General features: G+C 38.6%; 1 protein-coding gene across 1 annotated transcript in view; it reads right to left on the bottom strand.

Moving 5' to 3' along the window:
- cdk13 (cyclin dependent kinase 13) overlaps window positions 1-25499 on the bottom strand; it is a 75768-nt gene that overhangs the window by 38090 nt on the left and 12179 nt on the right. Inside the window, exons 3-7 of the mRNA XM_043688920.2 lie at window positions 19051-19224; window positions 11335-11474; window positions 7658-7828; window positions 6218-6407; window positions 903-959 (exon numbers count right to left, since the gene is read on the bottom strand). Coding sequence (XP_043544855.1) covers window positions 903-959; window positions 6218-6407; window positions 7658-7828; window positions 11335-11474; window positions 19051-19224 — 732 coding nt within the window. The remainder of the gene's footprint in view (window positions 1-902; window positions 960-6217; window positions 6408-7657; window positions 7829-11334; window positions 11475-19050; window positions 19225-25499) is intronic.

The following is a 25499-nucleotide window of genomic DNA, read 5'->3' as shown; positions in this document are numbered from 1 at the left end:
GCTTTTCTCCCTGTCTTGTAAATACTCAGACTGCTAAAGAGAACTAGGCACATGGTAGAGCCAGTCTTGCGTAGAACTCTTTTCTAGACAGATCAGAGATCTTTGAGTCCCCCTTTTATGCCACCTAATCCAGTCTCATTTTTTTCCTCATGTATTGCCTTCTTCAGATTTCCCCTGTACTTTCTACCTTCAGCTCGGTTCTCTACTTTATTATGAACCTGATTTTATCACTTTCCACAAACTGTAAGATTAAATATTTTATATTGCTATATTCTTATAGGGTAAACGAAACACTGAAGTCTGATATTAAGTTAAAAGAAATATGTTAACTTTCTAGTTAAAAATAGCTTCCACATGTTGGCAATCCTGCTTCCCGAACCTCCAATTAATCATCTATCCCACTCTGACCATCCTGGATATTGTGAACCATTCCTCCTGCTGTCACTCCAATTGAGAGCCTTGGCTGTCTCAAACTCATGTTCCTACCACCTGATTGACTTGCCACCTCTTCTGCTCCCAATAAGCAAGAGTTGAACAATAACCGAAAAGTGGATGAGTCAGGAGTCATAAGTTGAAGGATCACCAGCAAGAGAGTGAGTATGGTGCAGAGGCCACAGGTTGGAAGGTCAGCAATACTAGATGGGTTAAGAAGCAGGGAAGAGTGCTCCAAAATGGCGAACAGGTCATGCATCCCTTCATCAGACCTGGCAGGAAATGATTTTAAAGTTAATCTTGCAATAATGAACAGGCAGAACCCATTAACTTGTTGACAAAAGTTAAAAGGGAATTACTGAACATATCAATCATGTTGACAGATGAAACATGTTGGAGGGTCACATCCTTGAGAAGGTTCAAGCATTTTAAAGCCAGTATGAAACGTTCAAACTTAATAATATACAAACCTTTCCTCGGAATTGTACAGTCGAGCCAGTCCAAAGTCAGCAAGTTTTATCTGTCCCCTGGTGGTAGAGAAAATTACATGTAATTCATGATACTTTTAAATCAACCTTTGGTCAGTTTAACAATATCTCTGGAATATGGTATGAGTACAATATCTTCAATACATCAACCATGCAACTCCATCATTAGGCAAATTATTTAACATTTTATAATCTAACTGTATAAGCTTTATAAGTTTTTCTCCCAAACTTTGAAGTTTTATACTACACAGAAATACATTAAGGAAAGACAATAAAAATTATAGTCCTAGATACTGTAGAGAGCTTAGCCTGATCAGCATCTGTTGAAATCAGAATGATGAATGCACAATTCTCCAAATTTAACAGATTTGGAGAAATCGAGGATGTTTGATTGCATTTTAACAACTGATGCACTTAATGAACCATAACCACAGTGAGATCCTGATCTTTCAAATTGAGGCAAGCAAGCACAGAAGTAATTCCCCATCCAACTCTATTTTGATTTAATGCCTGCCCTCCCCTTCACTGTGTGATCATGCAGCATTGCCCTGTGCGAAGGCCACTTAGGTGCTTCTTTTCTTCCTGGTGGTGGAAATTGAATAAAGATTCATATACCTCGTGTGTTTCATGGTGTCTCACACCTGCACCCACACAATGTGGGTGCTGGGGAAAAAGAAAAAAAAAGCACAGAAATAATGCAGGAGCAATAAGTTCAAGAGAAAAAGGGGGGGTGGGGGAAAGGTAGAGATGAAGGAGGTAACCATTTCTTAGCTTGATGAAAGGAAGAGGGGGGAAAAAGAATCATATAGACCAGTACACAGGCTAAAACGACAGTCAAATATACAAATCGCACTAGATATGTAAACAAAATTATCGGCTTTCACAAAGTGCTGAATATATCCTTTACAGAATATATTTCTTAACATACTTGATAAACAAGAAAATTCTTGATGGAAGAGATTTTCAAAAGCTTACAAAATGGACATCACATATCTGAATTCATCTCAGGGTACAGATATTCAGATAGAACAAAAGCCAGAGAGTGACCCAGTTTTAATGCTTCTAAAGTCACAGCTGTCAATCATACAATTAAAGGGTAATGGTGCAAATTAATGAAAATGGATGCTCACATAACATCTGGTTTGCAAAGCATATTAATGGCTTGAACATGCAAATTTAAGTAACACCCAAAGTAAATCTGGCGTAGTCCCATTCTAACCTAGAACTGTCAAAAACTGCTTCTGTTTTGACTAACTTGATTTGAGTTTTTTGAAGTAACAAGGAGGATTGAGGAGGGAATAGCGGTGGACGTGATCTACATGGACGTCAGAAAGACATTCACCAAGTTTCCTCTTGGTGGACTGGTTAGTTAGATCACATGGAATACAGGGAGAACTAGCCATTCAGTACAGAACTGACTGAAAGGTAGGAGACAGAGGGTCTGCTTTTCAGACTGGAAGACTGTGACCAGTGGCTTGTTACAAGGATTGGTATTTTTCGTCATTTATATAAATGATTTGGATGTGAAAATAAGAGGTATAATAATTAGTCAGTTTGCAGATGACACCAAAATTGGAGATGCAGTGGACAGCAAAGGTGGCTACCTCAGAGTGTCATGGGATCTTGATCACACGGACCAATGGACTGAGGAATGGCAGATGGAGTTTAATTCAGCTAAATGTGCCAAATCTATTCATGCCAATGTTTTATGCTCATTTGAACCTCTTAAGATCTTTCCTCATTTGCATTTAAACCGTAACTTCCTGCTCAGTTCTCTTTCAAATGCTTGTCCCTTTCCTTAAATGTAACCACAGTAGGACACCAGAGATTATTTTCTCAGGGGGCTCCTCCTGAGATTTTCACTGGTGATTGGACAAGAGCTCCTTTTCATTTACTTTATGCTACTTAATGGGCGGGGGGGGGGGGTCCTCTCCAATCTGTTGCTCTTCAGAGTGAATTTCCACAGGCATTGTGGGGCGGTTTTGTGTACTTTTGAGCTGTGCTATTCACTTCACAGTTAATTTGTACAGTACAAACAAGCTTGTCGCACTTTGAGTAATGAGGTTTCTTCTGGAGTTAGAGGATAACTAGTATAACAGCATATGGAATAGGAGCAAGAGTAGACCCTCAAGCCTGCATGCCATTCAACAAGATGACAGCTGATCTGACCTCTTTTGTGTCAGCTAATCAGAGCCTTCAACTCCTTGACATTTCAAAAATCTACCTTCTCTTTAAATACTTTCAGAGAGATCTCTTCTCCACAACTCTGAGGTAATGAATTCCTGACATTAACTATTCTCCAGGAAAATAAATTCCTTCAGATCACTGTTTTAAACAAGTGTTCCCTTATTCTGCAACTATGTTCCCTAACTTAAGTATCCCCTGCTAGTGGAAACATTTATCGTGTCTTGCAGAATTGTTCATGCTTCAATAAGATCACACCCCACAATCCAAATTCTAGTGAATAAAGGCTTAAGCTATTTCACCATTGTTGATAAGTCAGCATCATCTTCCCAGAAACTAGCTAGTGGATGTCTTGAATTTAGGGGCCAAAACTGTACACAGTGTTCCAGGTGTGGACTCACCAAAGCCTGTACAGATGTAACAAAACTTGCCTATTTCTAGAAGTTGCGTATGAAGCCACAGTCTGCAATGGAACATATTTGCCCTCCATCAGAAAGAGAGAATTACATGCAGCTTAAGGGTAAACATTCCACATAAGTGTGGTAAGCTGAGGAGGCAGACCTCATGAATTACCACAGTTGGTACAGCCCATTCTATACCATGCTCTGGTCTAGTTAATTCAGCGAAGCAACCCTCACAGAAAATTAGGGACATGCATTAAGTACCAGCTTTGCTAAGAATGCCCACCATATCAAAGGGAAGAGGAAATAAAAGCTGCAGTGCTGTGGCTTTGCACAGTGCTTATGAAATGGATTGTTGAATTAGTTGTCAGTTATTTAATTTTCTCCCAGTCAGCAAGCCATGCTCAGTGATCTTGGACATTTTCTGCCAAGAGAGAACAATGTACAAGTTGAAATAGTGCATCATACATGTTCAGCATTATGCTTCCCTCGAGGTAATAACTTACAAAATAAAAGATTTACTAAATATAAAAGAGACAGAATACATGATATTTTTACATAATTACTCACCACAGTACATTTAGATTGACCAAGTTCCATCTAGTGGCGGAAGGTGACTGGTACAGGTAGCACCAAATCCAAGGACTACACAGACTGAACAATTCCTACTACTAAATTAATTAGAAGTTCAGAATGGCGGCCAGGAGAAGAAACATGCTGAAGAAACAACCCCAGGGGCGAAGTTAGAATGAAGGATAAGAGGCAAAAATGGGACGGAAAGCCTCAGCGAGACGAGGCCAGGGAGCAATGCCTGTAGCAGGGGAAGAGGTACTGCATCTGAGGGTTGAGTGCTGCTGCAAAAGGTGATATTCACACTCAGAATAGGCCACAGAGAAGGAAGTGCATGGCAAGCTATGCAGTAATGAAACTGGCAATTTTAAATGGATATGTTGACTATTTTATTAGCAGCATCAAAGGGAAAGAACGTCAACCAAGTCAATGTTAAGCAGGAACCTACTGTAAGCCTCTGCCATAACTACCAGGAGGAGCAGGCAGAGGTCAGAAAAACATTTCAAAGGGCAGTATGTCAGAATCAAAAAGTTGGGAGTTTTTCCAAAAGAGACAACGTTCTCATTACTGGTAATAAAATATATGGAAAATGAACACAAAATACTTACTATAATCAACTATTACTGATAAATATTCACTGGACTGATATCTTTTATTGCTGGATTCAGTCCAGGGAGCTAAAAATCACAACACCAGGTTATAGTCCAACAGGTTTAATTGGAAGCACACTAGCTTTCGGAGCGCCACTCCACTACCTGATGAAAGAGCGGCGCTCCGAAAGCTAGTATGCTTCCAATTAAACCTCTTGGATTATAACTTGGTGTTGTGTGATTTTTAACTTTATACACCCCAGTCCAACACCGGCATCTCCAAATCAGTCCAGAGAGGTTTAACGACCATCAAACAAGTAGGATGAAATCATTGAAATGAGGATATAATCCTGATGGTTGATAAATGCTGAAACAACTTCAGTAAACTGGAGTAAGCAAGTGAGGGTCATTGTCACAAAGCAAACAAGAAAGATTTATGTTAAAACTTTATGCTAAACAATAAAAACGACCAGACACAAACACAATGATCACCTACATTACCTGATACAATTGGAACCTTCATGGTTTGAGAAGGACTAAATCCTGCCCATCAGCCTCCCTTAAATCACAGGCAAAATGGCTGTGGAAAGCCTCAATGTGGTATATAGGAATTTCTATGTTTTCATGAAGTTCTACAGGAAAGACTACTAAGCAAACTCCAAATGGTGGGACTCAAGATAAAAACCTAAAAACGGATAAGAAATTGGCTGACACAAAGTAAGCAGTTGATATTTGTTAGTAGAGTGAAATAATATTGGAGAAACCTGAGGGGCAAGTATTTTTTAAAATACAGAATGGTACGAGTCTGGAATGCGCTGCCAGGGGTGGTGGTTGAGGCAGATATGATGGGGTGCTTAAGGGACTGTTAGGTAAGCACATAAATATGCAAGGAATGGAGGGATATCGACCAAGGACAGGCAGAAGGAATCAGTTCAGCACAACGCCCTCAGTTGAAGGGCTTGTTCCTGTGCTGTGCAATTCTATATTCTTCTTGTTTCTAATTTACATCAGAGATTTAAAAATTCAAAGACAAATTGGTCAGATTTGCAAACTAAAGCCCAGAGAAATCAATCAAGCTCAATGAGGCACCTGATGCCCCCTCCACCCCACACGCAGCAAAATCAGCTACATCAGAAAGTGATACACTAAGAGCAGTATTTTAGGAGCAGGGTCTCAATTTGGACAGTGAAATGGGCGACTGCATTTAGATGAATAAGAAAGTAATACACCATGGCAACACTAAACTGTGGTTTGAAATACAGATGCCTTCAAGGTAAAATGAGAAAGCACAGCAGATTTCTGTAGCTTAATGAAGTGAGTCTAGCTCCACCAGGTCCAACATTGCATTTTTCTTCTTGCACTCCAAAAGTGTCATCTTGTTGGTTATGACAACCTGTCAAGAAGCACTTGGCTTCAAAATCAAAACATATACACAAGGTTTCAAAACTGAACCAAAGAACCAATATCTCCAACTTCTAAGTAATTTCAATTTATATGCATTTCTCATTCTAAGAGTACATTAACCAAGTTGTCTTTTTGATTGTGGTAGTACCTGTTATTAAGTAAAATATTGGAACATTTGATGTCTCGATGCAAAAAGTTCTTCTTGTGGCAGTAGTCCAGACCTTCCATTAGTTGCCTCATGAAGGATTTGATATGGTTTTCAGTGAAATGCACTAACCCCGATTCCAAGAGTCCCATTAAGTCATGGTCCATATATTCAAACACCAAATAAAATGCACCTATGAGAGACAGATAAAAAAAATCATAAAAGTAACAAAATCAGATAAACTACCAACTAAAATGTCAACTTTTTAGGATATCATCAAGGGGCATAAAGTTCAGATACAGCCTAAACATATTCACACAAGTGGAAACATAGGGCAGTAAACACAATGGATGATTAAAGATATAGAAAAAGTGATACAGAAAAAGGTGGTTCAGGATAACGAAAGATTTATTATCTTAGTTAAATGCCCAAGCTGAAAACAATAAGTTCAAGCAACTGGAAAAGAGACAACAAGCGTCACAAGAACAGGTTACTGTATAATGTAAAAGAGAATGCAAAGCCTCATAGTAAATTGGTCCAATGTATACACAGCAAAGACTTTCAGTGCATTCATTCAGAACAATTGGAACTTACGAATGAATGCAGGCTAATGAAATAGGGTCAATATCTTACTGGATTAAAAAAATGGATTTAAGGACAGAAAGCAAACAGTCATGATAGATGGTTCCCCCATAAATGATTCATTTAGGATACTGGCTAAAGATAGTAAGTTTCAAGAATGCATGTAGTCACGATAGATGGTTATTTTTCAGACTGGAGGGTAGTGGATAATAACACTCTCTGAGGGTCGGGGTTAGTCCTCTGCGCTTTCTTTTGTTGTTTAAAAATGACTTGAAATATAGAATAAGATAACAAATATTTGCCAATTATATCAAAATTAAGAATGGCAAACAGTGAGGATGAAAGGAATTGTTAACAAGTAGCTACAGGAAACATTAACAAAATGGGCAGACAAGGAGTGGGAAATCGAGAGGGAGATTTGATAGAGTTTACAAGATTATACCAGCTTTAAATAAGATAGGCAAGGAAAAACTCTTTGCCTTTCATAATAATAGAAGGATTGAGAGGCACAGATTTAGGATTTTGGGAAAGGATTGCAGGGAGAATATGAAGAAGTATTTTTAGGCAACAAGTGTGTGCTCTAGAACACTCAGTTCACAAAAGTAGAGGTATTGAAGCAACTTTTAATGATTTCAAAGGACATTAGACAGAATTCAGAGAAGATAATCGCCCAGGGCCATGTGGATCAAGTGAAGGAATGGGACTAGCTTGATTGTTCCATATGGAGCACGAACGTCCTCCTTACGTTGTGTACGGGTGAGTGATGGTGCTGGATTCGGTGTTAAGATGGTGTTTGAACTGTCTGTACCAAACAGTTCTCCCAAATATTTCCAAATCCTAAATGCCAATGACCCCAGATACCTTTATCTTTTTTAAAATCCAATGCATCTTCCTTATCCGTTACAATCTCCTTCATGTTTATAATGCTCGAATGGTGCAACTGCCTTAGTATCTTAATCTCTCGGATAGCAGTTATAGGGAAGCCCTCCTTTTCATTATCCAAGCGAACTTTTTTTAAAGCAACCATGTCACCTAAAAACAAATGTACATTTAGAAAATAATCTACAATTGTTCAGCACATCCACAAAGAATCAAGTTATTTTCTGACAAATTGAGAATTAGTGAGCAAATATCCAACATGTGCAAAAACTCTAACTTTTAATGCAATATTGCCCCATACAACAATACTATTGCTCTCAAAGATTTATTTCATTTTTTGTTACACTTTGTTATTTCCCCCATTAAAGTATGTGAAAAGAAAATGCAATGTATCTAGAGTTATTGTCCTAGACTTAAACCCGAAACCTGTAAATTTTAATTCAATGATGTGGAGTTGTCATGCTGAATCTAGCATTTTGCTAATTTATGGGCTGGACCAAGATAGAATTACAATACTAGCTGCCCAATTGCTGTAAAAACCCAACTGGCCCATCAGTTTTCGAGAAGTGCTCTGCTATGATCATCAAAACCTTTATGCATCAGGAAGGCTAATGGAATGTTGGGCCCTCTTTGATGGGGTTTGGAATACAAGAATAGGAAAGACTTACTGCAACTGTACAAGATATTGGTGGGGTTACATCTGAAGACAGAGTACGGTACTTTTGGTCCCCTTATTTAAGGGGAGACATTATTTCATTGGAGGCAGTTTAGAGAAGATGCACGAGAATGATAACAACCAAAAGAATTACGGATGCTGGAAATCAGAAGAAAACAGAAATTGCTGGAAAGATTCAGCTGCTCTGGCAGCATCTGTGGAGAGAAATCAGAGTTAAAGTTTCAGGTCCAGTGACCCTTCTTCACATCACTAGATCCGAAGTGTTAACACTACTTTTCTCCACAGATGCTGCCAGACCTGCTAAGCTTTTCCAGCAATTTTTGTTTTTGTTCAGTAGAATTATGCCTGCATAAGTGGGATTGCCTTAAGAGTTGGGACCCTACTCACTGGAAGGTGATCTCATTGAAAATAAATCAAAGATTCTACAGGGGCTGAACAGGGTAAATGCTGAGATGCTGTTCACCTCATAGAAAAATCTAGGAGTAGACTGTATAATCTCAGAAAAAGGGGTACCAATTTAGATTGAAATGCAGAAGAATTTCTTCTGGGGGGGTGAGTCTTTGGAATTCCTTGCCACAGAGAGCTGTGAAAACAAAGTCCTTGTGGGTATTTAAGGTTAAGATTGATTCCCCTACTGATCAAGAATATAAGGTTATGAAGAAGAGGCCAAAGTGGACATAAGGAATGTTGGATCAGCCATGATCATATTGAATGGCTGAGAGGGCTCTAGGAACCAAGTGGTCTTGAGCTGTTCCAGTTTCTTATAGTTTTACGGTCTCTGCAGTCTTGTGATATATCACTGACGTTCAATTACCTCCGTCCTACAAAGGGTAAATAGTAAATTATGTTACTACTAATAGTTTCAACATTCTAAAAACAAACATTTTAAACGATCTATTAATTCTCTCAGTTTGGTGTACCCTACATGTCAAGATGCCAAAGATTAAAATTGCATACTGTTAATTGATTCACCCGACCAAGATCAAAGGAATTAGCTTTTGTCTTAACAGTAACATTCAAACTAGAGAGTCAGGTGCAGGAATGGAGTCCATTCCAGACAGAGCCCTGTAACTATGTCTAAATACCGGGTTATATGCACCTTTGCATGGAGTGAACGGAGACTTGGTGATACAAGTTCCACCTGAGCCAGAGAAGACAAAAAAACTGGCTCAGCCAGCAAACATATGTTGTTCCAGTTACATAAAGCATATCAACATATTTTCTTCCAACAGAAGTTACATGCATAACATTGCAGTAATATTACCTCTTAAAGAAAATCAAAATCCTTCCTGTCAGCAAAAATTGACAAATTGAATCCTGTCTTTGGTCACAGATCTTAAAATCAGGGCCAAAGCACTGAGGCAGGTGAATGGGTGACACCAAGGAATCCAATTGTTTCTTGCAAATTAAACAAATTATTAAAAACTGTCAGTTTTGAATCCATCTATCCATTTGTGTTTTGCCCTGGGACTGAAGCTAGCTCAAGCCTCAAAACAAGTAAAGAGGGATAAAAAAAACCATCATGTTAAAAAGAGCTTAATTTAAGTTAACATACACATTGTCATTATAGAACTACTTGGTTGTGTTCAGTGCTAGAACCTATGTATAAAAAATAAATGTTTATCCAGAGAAGACAGTAAAGCAGACAATATGAAAAAATGACTATAGGTATGACTGTAGACTGAATAATATTTCCATATAACGTATACTTAGCAAGGAGAGAAATAAATCAAAAGGTGACCACATGCAATGTAAAGTTCAAGGTATCCTACAATTATTTCCTTCCACATCCCTTCAACTGGTCAGATGTTATATTATTCCTATTCAGCAGACACAAAGAATCAAGAGGAGATGAGGAAATTGTCCAAATAAGATCACTGAGCTAGTAATCTAGAGGTCGGGGCTAATATCGGAGGATAAGCTCAAATTCCACCATGCAGGAAATGGAACCTGAATTCAATTAAACAAAACAATTTAAAAATCTGATATTGAAGTGACCAGTAACGGTCACACAGAAACTATCAATTTCTATCTGATTTATTAACGTCCTTTAGGGAAGGAAATCTGTTGTCCTCATTTGATCTGAACTACATGTAATTTAGAGGAAGAAAGCGAGGACTGCAGATGCTGGAGATCAGAGTCGAGTGTGTGTTGCTGGAAAAGCACAGCTGGTCAGGTAGCATCCAAGGAGCAGGAGAATGGACGTTTCGGGCATAAGCCCTTCATCCTGCTCCTCGGATGCCCTCTGGCCTGCTGTGCTTTTCCAGCACCGCACTCTCGGCTCACTACATGCAAATGAGACACAGCAATGAGGTTGACTCTTAACTGTCCTCTGAAATGCTCCAGCAAGGCGCTTAGTTCAAGGGCAATTCATGATGCGTAACAAATATTGGTTTTGCAAGTGCATCCAACATTGCATGGGAATAAAATTCTGTAAAAATAAAAAGTTATTTTTTAAAAGGTTATACAATAAGAGAAATACAAAAATCTAAAATACCAGATATTGGAGGATGTGAAATAGAGGCACTCTTGTCTGCCTCTCGTTGGAAAATACTTGCAACCTTAGCTCATTCAGGTCTGAACAAAAATACAAAACACTTGTACAGTGAAAATGCATAACTAATGTAGTAAATGTAGTATTCACACCCGCTGGATTCTTTCTTCATAGTTCTTTAAATTGTAAAACAGTGTAACTTAATACCGTAGCAAATTTCTAGGTTGTGAACAGGACCTGACTTTTAATGTGACATTTTGACGAAATTCGCCTGCTGCAAGATGGAATTGGTAAAGGCCTCAGAACAATGTTCCAAGTTACTCTTCTGACCATGGAAGGGGTGACTCAAATATAAGAATGATCAAGGAAGGAGAGAACTGTAGGAATTTACTGAGAGAATAACAAAATTATCTTTACTTCAAATTAACACATTTATAAAAATTAATTTTGTGTTTCACTGAATGAAACACGCAAAGAATATAATTTTACCAGCATCTTTATCCTTAGCTTTGTAGACTTGTCCATAAGTTCCTTCACCAATTATTCCAATAATGTCAAACTTGTCGACACAGCGTTTACCCCAATCAATTTCTGCTATTACAGTCTCACCATGCCGAGGTCCACAGATTCTAGAAATAAAACATTTCAATTACAAACTTCAAAAAGCATAAGCAAAATAATCGGAGTGAACAATAATGATGAATTCAGTTCAATACAATTAGCTGATTGACACAGAACAGCATTTAAATAACAACTAGTTATGTGACACCATTCAGCAGATCTCTGAAGGGTCTTGTGCCTTCCAAGAAACTTAGCAACAAACTCAACTCCCCCTGGGTCACATCTCACACATTGTCAATATTTTCTTCAGAGGGCATTTCCCTGTCTAAGGAAAGCTCTTTCAAACTGTTGTCATTTGAAAAAGTTGAAAGAAAGTTGCTCTTTTCATATTTGCCTTTCTTGGGTCTTCTCTGCAACTGGCTGAGAATGATAGGCAGCAATATAAGGTGATAACTCATGACAGATGGAAGAAACAGATTTATCTGTGTGAAGGTACGTGGTTAAGCAGACTAGAGAGGACCACCAATTCTGGGACAGAATGAGAAGGGATGCAGATAATTATATCTGGGGTAGGTCTAAGGGTTTCTTCAGTTTTAGAAAAAGAGGCAGTCTTCAAGCTCAGTGAGCCTGGCTTTATCCAGCATGGTTAATCTCCCATACCCAACATACAGATCAAATGCATTTGCTTGTTTCAAACTAAAAAGACAGGAGAAACAGCTGATCTTCCAAAAACTTGGTTTTTCATACAAGTTCTCACAACCTTGTGGACAACAGCACCATTTTTGTCAGAAGTGCAGTGAAATAGTTTGATACAGCACTGCTCTCTGCCCTCAGTATTGTGGATTCTTCATCTAACTTGACTGGAAATGGCAGCACATCAATCTAGTATATCCTTGAGAACAGTGACGGTGAGTGCTCATTTTCTTTCTTACTTATCAGTGGATCAGCTGTTCCAAACAGTAGCCATAATCAAAAGGGAGAGTTCCACTGACCAGTTGAGATGAGAAAATCAGTAACATTTAGGCATGTAATTGTAATACTCAGCTCTAAACAGTACATTATCTAGCCAAAGGGATCAGTGAAGCACTCAGTACTTTTAACACGAAGGTCATTCTAATTACTGATTTTTGAAATGCTTTGAATGATTTCTATGATATGCACCAATATAATCTTTCATATCTTATTTAACCTTTGTAAATACCTGCTCATGTTTATGTTGAATTGCCTGCCACACTAGATGAATGACTGCTCATTTCTTAGATGCAACCTCTAAGCTTAAATGGTTTGAACGCTGAAATGTTAAATTATTAGCTCAAAGATCTGTATTCTACTTATGTTAAAATTACAGCCTAAATGTGCAAGTAAAAATATAATTTCAAGAAATCCTAAACCTTTATACCAAAGAAAACATTGCAAACAAATTAATTTAAAAAGGAGAGACATGGCTCTGCAACAGTAGATGAATGTGCTCACTAAGAATTGATACTGAAGCAGACAACTGAAATATATTGGACAAATGAGGAACTTGTGAGCATATTGCACATCCAGAAGGAGAAAGACACTATGGAGCGCTCATGGAATCCTGAGCAATAAACAAATTCCCAGATAATTAAAGGTAGATATGAGGAAGCAGACAGAAGAGATGACTTAAAGCGAAACAACTTGGAAGTGAAGAAAGAAATCTCACCACGGAAGCTGTTCACTCAATTTATTTGATAGAATTTGAATGTCAGTGAATCAGAAAGGGCATTAAGTCTGAAAATACAAACGTGCATCAGAACTTAGACGGTACCATATTATATTCCTATTTTTGATTCTTGATTCTACTATATGGTAATTTAACATCTAATTTTGAAGGAATTCAGAAGAATCATCATTAGCTTCCTAAAAACAAAACTTTCACACTTCAGAAAGTGAAAAGCACCAAATAAGTGGGAAACATGGAGTGTTGAGTAACAAATGCAGAAATGCCCAGATTCCAAGAATGAAATAAAACATTGGCATACATGGACACAAGTATGAAATCAATCAAGGATGCCAACTATGTTAATAGACTAATTACTTTTGAACAGTAGCTTGTTTCTTGGGAACATTCTCACAGAGCAGAGGCAGACCTAGGTAGAGAGCAAGCCCTATACGGCCTGATGTAAATGTGTTATTGAGAACACAATTCAAAAACTTGCATTTTGTTCATGGACAAACTTTACACTTGCACACCTTATCAATTTATTTCGCTGTGGACATACCACAAGATCACAAGCATTCTGTGCACTAATTTAGCTGGATTTGGTCTTTAGAAAGCTGAGCTGCTAGAAATTAGATTGCATAAATTGCATTATTCAAAATTCCAAGTAGGTCATTCAGGATTCCATTATAAAGAGGAAGAAAAAGGGCACGATGAGATATGAAATATCATACAGTACCTACAGGCTACACACAGTCATCATTCACAACAGGTTTTGTTAATACAGAAGTTGGATGCTAACCAATGTGGCAGTGGCTAAATGACTGTAGAATTCACGTTGACAAACATTTCCCCTTTTGTTTCATTTTCCTTTTTTCTCCTTTTGCGAGATGTTTTATTAGCAAGGTCAGCATCTCTAGCTCATTTATATTTGTAATCGATGTGATGATGAGTTACCTTCTTGAATTGCTGTGGTGAATCTGATGCAAGTTCACCCACAGTGCTGTTAGCAGGGCAATTCCAGAAGTTTGACCCAATCGTTGTGAAAGATCAGCAAGTACTCCAACATACTCCCACTGTGTTTTCTGGTGGAAGGACAGGCATTTTTTTAATCATTTGTGGGATCTGGGCATTGCTGGCATGGCAACATCTATTGACCATCCCAAATTGTCCTTGAGGTGGTGGTGGTGTGTTACCTTCTTGATCTACTGCCATCCACCTGCTGTGGGTTGGCCCATAATGCCATTAGGGAGGGTCAAGAAGTGAGTCACTCATCACAGTATTGTTAGCCTCTACTTGCTCTTGTCAGGTGAGTTATTCACCACAGAATTCCCAGGTTCTGACCAATTCTTGCATTATGGATGAATCCAGTTAAGTGTGTGGTTAACGATAAACCTGATATGTTCGCAACCATTGAATGTAATAGGGAAATGGTCAGATTCTCCCTTCGATGATTATAGGCTGGCACGAACACTGCATTCATCCAAAGCCTGAATGTTATCCAGGTCTTGCTGCAGTACCCAAGTAGTCCAATACCTCAAACCTTAACAATCATGGTTGCTTGTTCAATTTGACATCAAAAGTTTATTTGACAATCCCTTGAACTGAAAAAGTGTTGTTTGTAAGGCATCACAATTTGTGTACCCTCAGTTGACTGCAGCCACAAGTGTTTGGACAGTCAGGACAGGAATTTCCTTCAGGAAAAGCTTTCTGATCCCTCTCCTTCTACTTTTGTCTTTTTTGGGTCAGTCTCCAACTATGTTCAGCGAGATGGATGAGACAAGCTACATGGTACAATTTACTGCAAGTTCCTCAAATACCAATGAGTCCCTCTTCAATAATATCTTCCGAGACCCCTTCAAACATTTACTTCCAAGAAATTCAGTACCATCCTTGAGCTGTGGTCAAGAGCAGGATCTCAACCAAATTACATAGCGTGCGCATGTAATATGTATATCAGCTGAATTTATGGTGCGTGATAATGGTTGTGGAGAAATTGGCATTGGCAAGGATTGTGGAATTCACTTGCCTTACAGAATGAAGCAAAAACATCTCAGGTGGAAACGCTCCATTGCTCACAGGTGCTTGAAGATTTCTGGACTTGCTAGTAGAGAGTTCAGCTCTTGCTGATATTGTGAATGGTCAGAATCTCACTTGCAAGGGGGCCACAAATGCAGTTTATATATAAGTGGTGGATGGGTTGAAGGGTCACCTTAGCTCTTAGCCTATTGAGATTGAAAAGCTTCAAGCTTACTCAACCTATTGGAAAGGACTTCACAAAGAGGCTACAGTATGTGAAGAAGCCATTATCACACAGCCTTGCTTCATGGCAATCAAGATTGAAGGGACTGTCTTCTGGATTAGAGGTGCTGAAAAAGCACAGCAGTTCAGGCAGCATCGACGTACTGCTCCTTGGATGCTGCCTGAACTGCTGTGCTTTTCCAGCACTTCTAATCCAGAATCTGGTTTCCAGCATCTGCAGTCATTGTTTTTACCTAGTTGATAGGACTGTCTCCAAACCACTGCAAAGGATTGTTGCAACTATACAGCAATGTTTGAGGTCTATGTAAAATATATCCCTTTCCTTGGATTTCTTTAGTTTCGAAGACTATGTTTGTAGTTCTCCTACATGGTCAAAAGACAGATTGGGTTTCTGGAAGCATGCCTTCACTGATCAGTAGGAGGCAGTGCAGAAGAACGCGAGAGAATCTTCCTCGCACTGAAAAGAAATGCTACTATAGCTTCCACAAATTGATTTATCAGCTTTCTGAGATAATTGCACAGAAGTTGGAAAGTAGAACTTTTCCTTCCCTCAAGGCCAGCAATAGGAGGAAGGTACTATTAGGCAAACATGATACGCAAGTAGGATTCTTCATCACCTGTACTCCTTGACAGCATTCCTCCAATCTCTCGCCTTGACAGCATTCCTCCAATCAAACTTAGCTGGTGAAGATCCTCTTCTCATCAACCCTCAGAAATCCAGCAATTTGGTCAAGAGATAAGGGGAGTCTTGGTGGTGATGTTGCAGTTCAAGTGAAACGTACTTGCTACTTACCAGCACAAGTATGAATGCAGTAAGCTAGCACAGGCTGCGGCATCACAACAGGGTTATTAGTGGAGACAAACAGCCCCACATCTAAACAAATGACAACAAGGTAATCCTTCATAAACATTAAAAATACTTGTTTGAGGAAAAAAATCAATTTAAGCAGACTTCGACGACTATTGTTATACATTTTTGACATCAGCTCTACAAGTAAAGCAAGAAAGTTCCACAAACATTTGAAACTCAAATATGTATACACAACCACCTTCAAAAGAAACAGGAACAAGAGAAGGCTATTTGGCCTATAAAGCCTACTCTGTCATTTAATCAAATCATTGCTGATACAGATGTGGCATTTTCTGTCTGACCCCATAACCTCCACAGATTAAAATTAATCTAACTCAACCTCAAACATATTAAAAATCCTGGCCTTCACTAATCTTTGTAATTCTCCCATCCCACTCAACAATGAACCCGAGGGAATAAATTCCTCCTCATCTCCATCTTAAATAAGAGGCACCATTTTGAAACTGTTCTCCCTAGTTCTGCACCCAAACTATCAAACCCCCTCAGAGGTTTATACATTTCAAAGATATCACCCTTCATTTTCATAACTCCAAGTACAGAGCTAGTTACTCAAGTTTTCTTCATGAGACAACTCCTTCATTCTAAAAGTCAGCCTAGTGAACCATTTCAGAATCACTTCAATTGCAAGCACATCCATTGCAACTGAATTGGTAAGGCAACCAAACCTGTACAATATCCACTGGGTACAATTTCAGTAATGCATCATACAACTGCACTAATGATTTCACACATTTCTCTAATCCATTTCCCCTTGCAATACCAGCCAATGTTCCATTTACCTTTTTAAATTTCTTGCCGTTCTTGTATGGCAATCTTTGCTAATTCACATATGAGAACACCAAGATCAATCTTTCCCTACTTAATTAATACTCATCTTTTCTCTTCTTCCTACCAAACTGAAGAACTTTGCAGTTCCCACATTATATTCCATTTGCCAAACTTCTGTCCACTCAATCTATCTACTGATATCTTTGGATCACCAGCAAATTTAGTTTCAATGCCCCAAGTTCTTCATACAAGTCATTACAGCAATAGAGCTTAAAAATGTGTTGCTGGAAAAGCTCAGCAGGTCAGGCAGCATCAAAGGAGAATTGATGTTTCAGGCATAAGCCCTTCTTCAGGATTCCTCAATTTCTCATTACAGCAATAGACTCAATATAAATTTAAAGAAGATCCCAGCACTCATTCCTGTGAAACACTCTGCTAGTTATACTTGACCAACCAGAAAATGACCAAGTTAACCCAACTCTATTTCAGGTAAGTTTGACAAACCTCTAATCCATACTAATGTATTAACCCCAACATTATGTACCACCTTATCAAATGCCTTTTGGAAATTCAAATAATCTGTGTATTGGTGCCGCTGTTTCTATAATTGAAAAAAGTGTGGTGTTGGAAAAGCGCAGCAGACCAAGCAGCATCCGAGGAGCAGGAGAATCGACGTTTCGAGCATAAGCCCTGCTCCTCGGATGCTGCCTGGCCTGCTGCGCTTTTCCAGCACCACACTTTTCAACTCGGGTCTCCAGCATCTGCAGTCCTCACTTCCTCCGCTGCTGTTTCTACCCTCGTTAGATCAACTCAAACATTTTTATCAAAGACAATTTCTCTTTCATGAAACCACGCAGACTCTCCTTTATTGTATTACAGTTTTCTAAAGTACTGCTACTAATCCCCATGTATGGCAGCAATTTCTCCAATTACACATGTTAGGATAATTGGCCCAGTGCCCTGCTCTTTGTCGTCTCCTATGTTGAAAAGAGGTGTTAGAGTTTGGCTTTCCATGTCACTGGGACCTTTTCAGAATCTAGGAGTCTCAAAGATGAAAAACAATGCATCTACTATTTCTGCAGCCATTTATTTTTAAAAGGCGGAAGATGCAACTAACAAACCCAGGAGAGCTGTCATCTGTTGTTCAGGTTAGTTTTCCTTGCTGTTTTTCCCCTCCTACAATAGCGATTATTTGAGGTTTTCTTTGACCCCTCAATTTCTCGTGTAATTATTGTTTTTTTTAAATGTTTAACATGGAGATAGACAAAATATTTGCTCAAATGTTTTGTCATTTCAGTGTTTCCCATTATTGATTCTTTAAAGGTGGAGACTGAGGAATCGATGTTCATTTTAGCTACTGTCTTCCTTCTTAGAGGTTCTTACTGTGTTTTTGTATTTCTTGCTGCTTTACTTTTTTTTTTAAGTAATTGTCAGTTTCCAACATTTTCCTAACCTTCTAGTTCAAAATCTATTTTCATTCTTTTACTCAGATCCTTGTAACAACAGTGCAACTATATCCATTCCGTTGCAAACGATTCCATCCTTTGCTCAACTTATTTCACAAACAAATGCATTATCTACAAAATCATTATACATTATAAACACAAAGGTAAACATCTATATAGCACAAGACCTATGCACACTATACATATCATACAAGTATTGCACTGTCACATATTACCCATTACACTTAATTAATAACAGCTCTAAATGCTATCAAACAAGTCACTACAGGCAATGCAAAAGATCTACTAGTGGACGAGATGAAAGGAATGTCAGAAAAATTAAATCACTTTTCCCAAACACAATTCTTAAGTTTGATTCCTGAGAATTGGAGAGAGAATACATGATATAAAAATAAATAGACCATTATCCCTGGTGCATGGAAAAATGTAGATCTCAAAAGCAGCACACAAGAAAACCATCTTATCTAAATTTCTAGGGCACTTTCAAATGTTCATTTTCATGCGCATACAGATGCCATGCTACAAATACCTGGAATCATCTACCATATGTGGAAAAGGCTGATCTTTAGCATCTAACAAATATTTTTACTCACTTGGGTCGTTTTTTAATCTGTGAAACAACAGGTGCTTTCTTTTCTTCAGGAGTTTTAGGAGATGGCAGATCAGACCCTGGAAGTTCAGGTGGCAATGGAAGGTCTGTTAGTAAGTGCCGGGTCTTCCGTTCAGGATCCTTCTTTATGTTCTTTGTTATAAAGCCATCCTTTGGACTGTAATTAGAAAACACAGACTCAAGAGAAGAGAATCAAATGTTACTATAAATGTTTCCCCATTCAAATAAACCTGGGAAAATCAAGTCAACAAGCTCTTCAGAATGAGATAAGGTCATTCAAAAAGATCTTTCCCTTTGACTTCAGTGTATCACTTAAAGTGCCTGTTTAGCACTGTTGCAGTCATAAATTCAAGTCTTGTCAGCCATTCATTAAACATGAAATTTGCTTTTTTTTTCCACAATTTACCTGAGTCAAAGAAACTCAAATTGACAAACGTTAGTGATAGGGCAGATGATAGCAGAATACATACAAATGTAGTCTAGAGAAAGTGAATTGCTTAAGTAGCTCTATAACTGGCAATCCAGAAGTGCAACAGTTCAAAATCTAACCCACTTTAGACTGGATTTGGACAGAGGGTAGGTTAACAGACAAAATAGAGAAGGAATAAACAGATCATTTTTGAGTTCATATTCCTGAAGTAGAAATCAGTTATTCACAATCAAATCAGTTAATTTGATGAAGTTGAGTAGCCTGCATCCAAGTTTGCTGGTAAAACATTCAGGTTGGACACAAGCTGTTTGGAAAAGTCCAAAAGAGAGTGACAACTGCAGAGTAAAGGATCTGCTACTGTGAAAAATTTTCATTACAAAGGACAATAAAGTTTAGAATTCTCTATCATAAATAAAATGCCTGTTCGGTCATCAAGGGTATTTAATACAGTCATACTGCATGGAAACAGACCCTTCAGGCCAAGGCATCCATGCGGACCAGATATCCTAAACTGATCTAGTCCCACTTGCCACCATTTGGCCCCATATCCCTTTAAACCTTTCCTATCCATGTACCCATCCAAATGCCTTTTAAATGTCCTTTATACCATTTTCTTCAATCCATCTCCCCCTTTGGTTCTTTATCCTGTTGCCCTCAATTCCATGTCCCATACTGAGCACCCACCGTCCTGCCATTGGGAAATTTTCCTTCTTCATTGAATCAAACAAAACCACCGGCCCCAATCTTCCACACTCCTGGGAGAATGTTCCCAGTTTCTCCTTGCAAGCGAAGAGGAAGAGTACCCCTGTACAAAGGGCAAATCCACTAAAACACACCACTTTCTCAAAATCTATTCCCCTCTCAGCTCGAAGGGACCATATTTCCCATAGGGCATGCCAAGCCGAGGGCAAATAGCAAATGTGACTGATTGGCTAATGTGGGCAAACTGCCGTTTGATATACTAGCCTTGTGTCTCTTCTCAGAATTGCTTTCAACACATTCATTTGCTTCCTTAAATAAAGAAGCCAATACCATACAATACTCAAGATACCATTTCAAGACGATTTGGGTTATGTTTGTCACACTAGAGAGCAATCTTTTCACACGCAACTGACTGCCATATTTCCCAAGTTCCAACAGCATCATCACTTCAAAACAATGGATGTCTGCGACATGCTCCCAGGCATACTAGATAGATCGACAGAATTTTGGATAAGACAATTATGGACATAGAGAAAATGCAACTGAGGTAGAAGGTCAGCCATGCCAAACTGAAGGGATAGGTCAATACGCCTCAATTCACCAAGGCTCCCGGTTCTGAAATCCTCTCAATTTCCTCTGTTGAGATCCAATATAAACCTAATATTTTTGAACAAAGGTTGCTCACCCTGCCAAAATCTCCTTTGGTTGGGCACTCATTTTCAGATTATATTCTACAGCATTGTGGACCTTTTAGGAAGTAGCAATGTAAAAGCATGTTTTTGTTTGTTTTCTTTTGAGGGCTGTTAGTCTATCAAAATCCATGCAAATAGCCTAGCCAACCCTGGATAATAATCAGGAAATTATTGGAGATGATTAAAAACACATTGCAGCCTGCTTACAGAAACCTATGCCACTAAGTGAGATGTCAACTTCAATTGAAGTAGAAATTGCTGGTGCAACAATCCAGTTTCTTAATATGGCATGAGAAGACCAATGCATTCAGTAGTTAAACATTTTAAGATTCGAAAATTTGAAAGCTAGTTAGTTTGCGTCAATTATTTTTGTATTCTGTTTGCAATTAATGGCGCTATGTATACCATAGTGCCCCCACAGATAATATTGTGAAGAGGGCTTGCTAAAAGCAGCAAATATACCATTGCATACAGAAGTACCTTTTAACCCATCCACCCAAATTTTGACATAACGATTTAAGCAAGAATTTTTTAAAAATTTATTATAATAATGGTCAAAAATTCTGACCAGCTAACTGGTCAGCAATCACGAGACAGCACAGCAAAATTAAAAATTCTCTTTGGTCTCAAATGAGTCAATGTTTCGCAATTTGTCCTGCACTGGTCTTCAGTACATCCATCAACGGTAGTTCAAAAAAGGCCTATCCTGAGGCTTTCACTTTGTTCTCCAATTGCCTGGACTTATTCAGAGCATTTAGAATTAGGTAAGGGAGGATGTCAAGCCCATCAAATAAACTCTAACTTAACCGACCAAATAAAAAGCCGAACCTGATCAAATAGCCCCTAACCTTAATCCCGGCACAGCAGTCAGTAAATTCCTAAATGACTAGGGTGGCCAAATTTTCACAAGTCCAAGACTTTCTCTAAGCTAGGGGTGAATATATCAGGATAGGCAGGAATGTGGAGTAATTAGATCAGCTGTGATGTTAATGAATGGTAGAGCAGGCAAATGGTCTACTCCTGTTCCCAATTCCTATGCTCATTTGGGATACACGGAGAAACCAGAGGAAGGTGGTGCATCCAGCTCAAAGTTTGCCAACTCTGGCTGAATATTTTCCAGGAGGCATCATATAAACTTCTATCTTCAATGGGCCATCCTAGCTTCTGACTGGGCAGACCATCACATAGGAAGATCCAGCCCTACCTTTAGCTGCTCGATAGACACAGTCTGTTCAATGAATCAAAGGAAGAGCGATTACTGTTTCTGGGCCACATCAGCAGTCTCTTTATATAGTGCATTGAGCATTTGGGTTGGGAGATCATGTTACGGCTTTACAGGACACTGGTTAAGCCACTTTTGGAATACTGCATGCAATTCTGGTCTACCTACTAGAGGAAGAATGCCATGAAACTTGAACGGATGCAGAAAAGATTTACAAAGATGTTGCCAGAGTTGGAAGGTTTGAGCTATACGGAGAGGCTGAATAGGCTGGGGCTATTTTCCCTGGAGCATCAGAGGATGAGAGGGGACTTTACAGAGGTTTATAAAATCACAAGGGGCATGAATAGGTCTTTTCCCAAAGGTGGGGAGTCCAAGAACTAGAGGGCATAGGTTTAAGGTGAGCGGGGAAAGATTTAAGACGTTCATACAGAAGGTGGTATTTGAATGGGCTGCCAGATGATGAAGTGGTGAAGGCTGGTACAATTATAATGTTTAAAAGGCATCTGGATAGGTATATGAATAGGAAGAGTTTGGAGGATATGGGCCAAATACTCAAATTCATTTAGGATAGCTGGTCGTCATGGACAAGTTGGACCAAAGGGTCTGTTTTCATTGCTGCATATCTCTATGACAATAACATTTTTTGCTTTGACTAGATGTCCCCCAATGACCCCTGCCCTATTAGCAATTCCAGGGCTAAGCATAGTCAGACAGGAAAACTTAAATGGAAGCAAATTGCCTTCCATATTCAGTGTCGTTCCACTCACAGCAGACAGTGTAAGTCTTTAATTAATCTTATGAGATGCTACACATCTTGCTAGTGACAACATAGGACACTTAGAGTGCTGTTGCATTCTTGCTTACCCATCATTTATCTTTTGTTTGAAAGAAATCTCACGGTAAAACTTAGAAAACAGGATGTTTGTTCTCAAAAAAAGTAGTTTGCTTGTTTGCTTTCTTTCATGCTATCTTGAGCAAGAACTCCAGTAGAAACACAGCACAATCAAGTTTTCATCAAAACAAGAAAATATGAATCCTGAATTCATTCAGGAAGATTTGTATTTCCTACTTTGCTTTTGGCTGGATCTATTTCCCCAAGATCAACAGTCTCAACTTTATGCTTCAAATAACTCTTCACTCATATTTACATGACACTAAATTTCATACTCCGAGATGAAATCTGCATTTCAAGTCAGTCACATGACTAAACACTTGATTATCTCAAAATTTAGACCGAGCCATTTAATTTCTGGCTTTCATCCAGGTTTCTTGATTTGTTTAGATTTGAAACAAACCCACGAATGCAGAAATATAAAAAAGGAATTTGGCTATGATTTCTTTCCCCACAGCTCACCATTCACATCAAGACATTATCATGGATGTCTACAGTGCAGAAGTCAACCCTTTGACCTAGCGAGTTTCTGACAAAAACAAGCACCTAACTACTCAATCCCATTTCCCACCACTTAGCTCATAGCCCTTGTATGCCTTGGCACCACAAGTATGCTATTATATTAAAAGCATGAGCAAGCTCATATGTTCTTTACATTAGTTCACATTTGCAGAGTACGGTACACTCATACATACCAGTTTTAGCCATCAGCAGCTTCTAATTTCTAATCTGGCAATTTGATAGTCTATTGTCATTTAGAACATTGTCAAAGTTGAAAACAAACAACTTTATGTGTCAAATCTGTGAAGGGATTTCCAAAACAATATCACGGCTAGAGAAATCATCCTTTTGTTATATGTAATTTTACAAGAAATATTCCCAACACCTTCTGCAAGATACACTGACCGAGAGGTTGAATCAGTAGCAAAATGACGATGACTACTGTCGAGTTGAAAGAATGTGTCAGCGAAAGATCAAGCCATCTCTATGACAAACACTTTAACTCATTCAATCCTTAACCAAGTGCAACATCATTTAATGGGAATAACCCAGCATGGAGCTGCACGAATGCCACCAAGCCAATTACATTTGAGAATTCACACAGACAGCCAAGCATTAACACAAAAATCACTTCAAAACATTTTGCAGAGCAAGATAAAATCACTTGCAACGTACGCAAGGGACAATGGTAGAATCTGGAATATAATAAAAATCTAATGTATGTATCTAAAGTCTTTTAAAATGTCAGTACTTAATCATTATGGAGTCATTTAACACTTACACACAATATTTTTCAAGACATTTGTTTACCCACAACAGTCATTAAACTGCTGTTAAAAATCCTCATGAACAAGCTGTAACTTTTTGTGGGATGTGACACATCAAAAGCTGATTGCACAGCCACCCAACCCCAAATCAACAACCAAGACATGTTAATCCACCTGTGCGCTAAATCCTCAAGTTACACTGTTTCTACAAACAACATGACGAAACACACTCAAGTGCACCCCAAGAATAAATCAACTACTTGTAAAGATCCAACGCTGGGCTTTTGAAGTACAACATAGTCGCAGTGACGTTACAGTTGTGCAGACTTCCAAGTCTAGCTAAGAACAAAGATATTCCTCTAGACCTCCAAATTGATACTGCCAACTCAAGAGTTTGATTTATGAAGTCATCTTCAATCTCATTTATTTTGGTTATAGCCAAACAGAGCTGATACAGCAAGCTACATCTGATAATGCCCAGCAGCAACAGCTTAAGGAGGTTATTGGCAGATAGCCCGAACATGCTCAAGAAGTGTCTGATCAAGCGGATACATTCTGGTCAGAGGTGAACTAGTCGAGGAATGTAATTTTCAAAGACAAACAAGTGATTATGCCATGAGGTCTACATTAAGATAGGCTTGAACATATTCATACAGGGTAGATAGAAACAGGAAAAAATATTTGTCACATGGTTTTACCAATTCACCCAGCATCAACATGGATATGCATTAATTGATAATAGGTCTAGACTTATTTTCCTATTCAATAAGATCATAACTGATCTGCTTGTTTCACATTCTCACCAAACCCCAGTAACATTAGATTCTTATCAGGCAAAGCAATCGAGCTACTTCAGTCTTAAAAATATTTAAATGATTCTGGTTTCACTAGAGTCTGATGCAGTATTCCAAAGTCACACAACCCTCTGAGACAAACAACAATTACATTTACTATTTTCCAGTCTGATGGACTTTTCCTGAATCTGAGAACTTTTGGAAAATTAACACCAATATATCTATAATCTCAACAGTCACCTCTTTTAAGATCTTATGAAGAAGTCATCAAGATCTGAGAGGAGCCCACAGATTCTTTGGTTTTGCTTTGTTTAGTATCATTGCCCGAGTAACTATAACTTCACTAAGTTCCTCTTCGCATTCCACTTGACGTACAGTTATCATTGGAATTTTTTTTGTCCACTACAGTGGTGACAAAAGCAAATTATTTGC

This window comes from Chiloscyllium plagiosum, unplaced genomic scaffold (assembly GCF_037043375.1).
Source record: "Chiloscyllium plagiosum isolate Xiang-an unplaced genomic scaffold, Cpla_swu_hap1 HiC_scaffold_4, whole genome shotgun sequence".
Classification (NCBI taxonomy): domain Eukaryota; kingdom Metazoa; phylum Chordata; class Chondrichthyes; order Orectolobiformes; family Hemiscylliidae; genus Chiloscyllium; species Chiloscyllium plagiosum.
This window is presented reverse-complemented; position numbering and strand designations above follow the sequence as displayed.